The sequence below is a fragment of the Arachis ipaensis genome, chromosome B6, assembly GCF_059453495.1.
Source record: "Arachis ipaensis isolate K30076 ecotype BB chromosome B6, ASM5945349v1, whole genome shotgun sequence".
Classification (NCBI taxonomy): Eukaryota; Viridiplantae; Streptophyta; class Magnoliopsida; order Fabales; family Fabaceae; genus Arachis; species Arachis ipaensis.
The window spans coordinates 150,592,934-150,596,863 of NC_142441.1; the positions used below are offsets into that span (position 1 = coordinate 150,592,934).

General features: G+C 33.5%; 1 protein-coding gene across 3 annotated transcripts; it reads right to left on the reverse strand.

Moving 5' to 3' along the window:
• Positions 1-423: 423 nt before the first annotated feature.
• Positions 424-3,279, reverse strand: LOC110263645 (uncharacterized). Of its 3 annotated transcripts, none has more exons than XM_021105308.2 (3): positions 2,992-3,279; positions 1,886-2,465; positions 424-1,453 (listed from the first exon to the last, which is right to left on the reverse strand). In XM_021105308.2, exons 2-3 carry the CDS (start codon positions 2,400-2,402, stop codon positions 699-701), a joined length of 1,272 nt encoding a protein of 423 aa, XP_020960967.1. In that variant the 5' UTR covers positions 2,403-2,465; positions 2,992-3,279; the 3' UTR covers positions 424-698. The 3 variants fall into 3 exon arrangements, with proteins under 3 accessions (XP_020960967.1, XP_020960965.1, XP_020960966.1); XM_021105306.2 differs by having other exon boundaries at positions 1,886-2,533; positions 2,992-3,276; XM_021105307.2 differs by having other exon boundaries at positions 1,886-2,538; positions 2,992-3,274.
• Positions 3,280-3,930: the final 651 nt, after the last annotated feature.

Sequence of the window (3,930 nt, forward strand, 5' to 3'; positions counted from 1 at the left end):
TAAAAGAAAAGCATAATATACAACAAGAAATAGTTTGATCTAATAGTAATTAAGTTGTTCTTCATCCCTAAAGTTTTTTGTTCAAATCTCACCTCATATAATTCAATAGTTTTCAACAAATAAATTTTATTAATTTATATATGCAAATTTTAATAAGTATACACAAATTTTATTGTTATTTAAGTACTAACACAAAATAATAATATTTGCTCATAATGTAATATTATTCTTTTTAAATAGTCACAATTACATTATTCTTTTTAAATAGTCACAAACACACCACCGTGGCAAAAGGATGACAACTAGTTAGTTTAATATAAACAGCTAAAAAAATAGTCAAACTCATAACCATAGCAATTCGCTTTTTTACCGTCTTTTTCTAACAAAATTATTCATATATGAATAAACAAATTCATACCAATATATGAAATTAGAGTTGATTTAATTCTAATATATATGTAATGAGTTAGACACCAAAAAAATATATGTAATAGTCACTTTAATTTTACACCTTGCAGTGAGTGTCATATTTAAAATTTCAAAAATAAAGTTTACATAACAAACGAAACTATCCTATTGTAGCATGAAGTGTTTGCAATTTGCCTATGCAATTGCACCTGAGTGCTTGCCAACAAAACGAACTTGGGATTCACTACCATTCTTGTTCCATGATGTTACCATGTGATATCTCCTTTGCTTCATGGACGCAACATTGGATGTGTTGGACGTTTGCATCCAAATTCCATAACATAGGTAACTTGGGGTGCACTATCCTTCTTAGGATTTACAATCTCCCCATTGACAACTCGATTATCAGGGTGAACACGCGAAAAGTCAATACCCGGAGCCAGAAGACACACTTGCTCCATGATGTTCTTGTGTGCTCTCTCATCTGCTTCAAGGACGGAACATCTCAGATGTTTGACCTCTGCCTCCAACGGCTCAATTATCCCCTTTGATGCTGTTTTCTCCTTCCTTAACTGAGCCCTCTTCTCCTTATCAGCCTCCTTCAGCTTGTTTTCCAGATTACTAATCTTGGCGGTTAAAGTAACCTTCAATTCCTCTAAGGCAGCTCTCTCATTTTCCTTTGACTCAAGGCGGATCTCCAATTCCTTAATTCGGCCTTCTAGCACCATCTGAGATTTGGAGTTGATAGGTGGCTCCAAGTTGCGGCACATATCTTGGGTTTGAAAGGGTTTGGAGTACACATTGGACTCCTCAATGTCGGGGATCAGCACACCATTTTCAACCGGCTTGCCTTTGCCATCCACCATTTTTTGCATTTTTGGCAGAGGTGAAAGTCCTAGATCAAGTCCTAGATCAGCACCCATGTCCACAAATGCAGACTTCTTTGAAGTTGGAGGTGGAAAGACACTGCAGGCAACCCCAATATTCCCAGTCTTGGATGGAAGGGAGAGTTTGTCCACTGCAACACCTCTTGATGCCATGTTAGCTGCAATATAGGAGAAAGAAACTCAAGTCGGAAAATAAAGTATATTTTATTGGCTACATTGTGCATAGTAGCATAGTAAACAAAATTTTACACAGCATGATAGTGGCCTTGCCAGATGATTAAGATTTAAGAGCATAATACTCCCCTTCAGCAGTCAGCACCAAAGAGGCTGAATAAAGGAGGACATTATATATTTTATTTTATTTTTTCAAAAGAAAAAGTAAATATTGGTAAATTGAAATATAAATTTGTCAATATTTTATTTAACTGGATTTCACTCCATTCTTGAGTTTTTCTTCCTAGATTTCTTTTCCCCTCTCTTACTAAGATATGGTATTATGGATGTGGTTTAGCAAATTGATATATGCAAAATTGACAAATCACTTGAAAACTGAATTGATTGATAAACAGCTCATCACAGAGAGAACTCACCTGGACTTGCACAAACATTGGTTCTTTTTCCATCAACTTTTACATTTTCAACACGATTGGGGAACACAAAACTTGGGGATGTCACTGGTGATTGTACTCTCTTTGGTCCTCTACCAATCTTGTCCGATTGAACAACTTGCGGATTGGCTTTCAAACTGGCTGAGCTAATCATGTCTTCAACTTTAACGTACAGCTCTATGCACCGTAGCTCACGATTTGAGACATGAAAATCAAACATCAAGTGAATGTCTTGGTCAGAGGTGAGCCAAATAACCCGACTGTCAGATAATTGGGGACCTATTATACCATGCAACTTATATGCCATATGAGATATCTTCTTTCTTCCAAGTTCACCCATGTTCGCCAATATCAGATTCTTCAACTCAAGTAGAGATTCTTGATGATCAGTATCAACATTCATCAAAAAAGGATCCCAACTTTGAAAGGTTGCACCACCTACAGTGTCTTTTATATATCCATTGGGATGAACAAGTACAAACATGTCTGAGCAAGCCATCTGTAACTCGAGATCTTTTCCAACTTTGGATGATTGTGTGTGGCTTGAATGAGGGAATGAGGCCTGCTTCAGATTTTATAGTAATTTGATGAAGTAAATTCCAACCACAAATCCATGAAACTTTTATCAAACTGCCCTAATAGAAGAATGCAATTCAATCATTTCTACTAGTTTTGCACAAAAAAGTAATTTTTTTTAAAAATTCACTAAATAATAATCTATTGAGTTGGTGCACAACTTGTTTTACTAAAATACCTTTTATTATATATAATCCATAAAAAATATTTTTTTTTTTTGGCTATTTTCAAGACATGAACCAAGACCCCTTAGTTAAGTTATAAACAAATTTCATCTCAACTAATTTCAAAATTTATTATTTTTAAAAAACGTGCCTATTGATATACTAGTAATAGCATATCTAATATAGAGATATTTGATTAATATGCAAAAGAGCCTAAGTGTCACTAAAAAAATTCATCGAACACTTGGAGAGCATAATACCCAGTTGCAAAACTCGAACCAGGTTGAGCGAAAATCAAAATGGGGAATGACAATAGCAACATGAATGGAGTGAGTAGTCGCAACTAACCTGTGTGAGTAATAATGCGAGGAGCCGATGGAAACTTTCGAAGAGCTCAAATTCGCAGAAACCACAAAGAAGGAAGAAACCACAGTGCTACACAAAGATTCAAACGTAACTTCATAACTAAGAAGGACACACACACACTCTCTCTCTTTCTCTCGGATGAAGCTTTTATCTTGTTGGGATTGGAGCCTCATTTCGTTTCATCTTACAACGAAATGAGGTCGGTTTTTTTCGTACAGAGCTGTAAATTGGAGCCATTTCTTTGAATTTGTGTTGTTTAGCGCGCGCAATAAAAAACGATCAGCACCAAAGGAATAAGACCATTTTGTGGGCCTTTTTTTTGTGACCCATTTTGTGGGCCTTATTTGGGCTTCTAGGCCTATGCTCTCATTCCAAAAGCCCAGTAGTAAAGAGCTAATAATCCAATATAATACTATACCAAAAAAAATATAATACTATACCAAAATGTTATCGAAATATCAAGTTTTAATGAAAAAGCTATATTATGAGTTTTAGGAGATTAATACTTAAAAAAAAACCTCACATATGAAACTAAACACCTTAAAAATAGTTTTGTAACATTTTAAACTCTTTTATAATATCTAGCTTTTATAATCCATTATATTTACTATTTTATATTTTTTTAAGATTTAGCTAATATAGGAGTAGTAAATAATTTTAAATATTTTTTTAATAAATACAAAATAAATTAATTAAAATTTTAAATTTTTGTATTTTTAATAAAAAATATTAATTTAAAATATTAATATGTATCTTTAACAAACAAATTAGCTAAACTACTTTTTTTTTTTATCTATCTGTATCCCTCTAAAATGGTTCTAATTAATTATCAATATTGCGTGTATAAAACAACTTTCCATTGTGCAATAAATTTCAAAATGCATTGGTAGCATATTAACTTTCCATAAACTAGTCTGAACC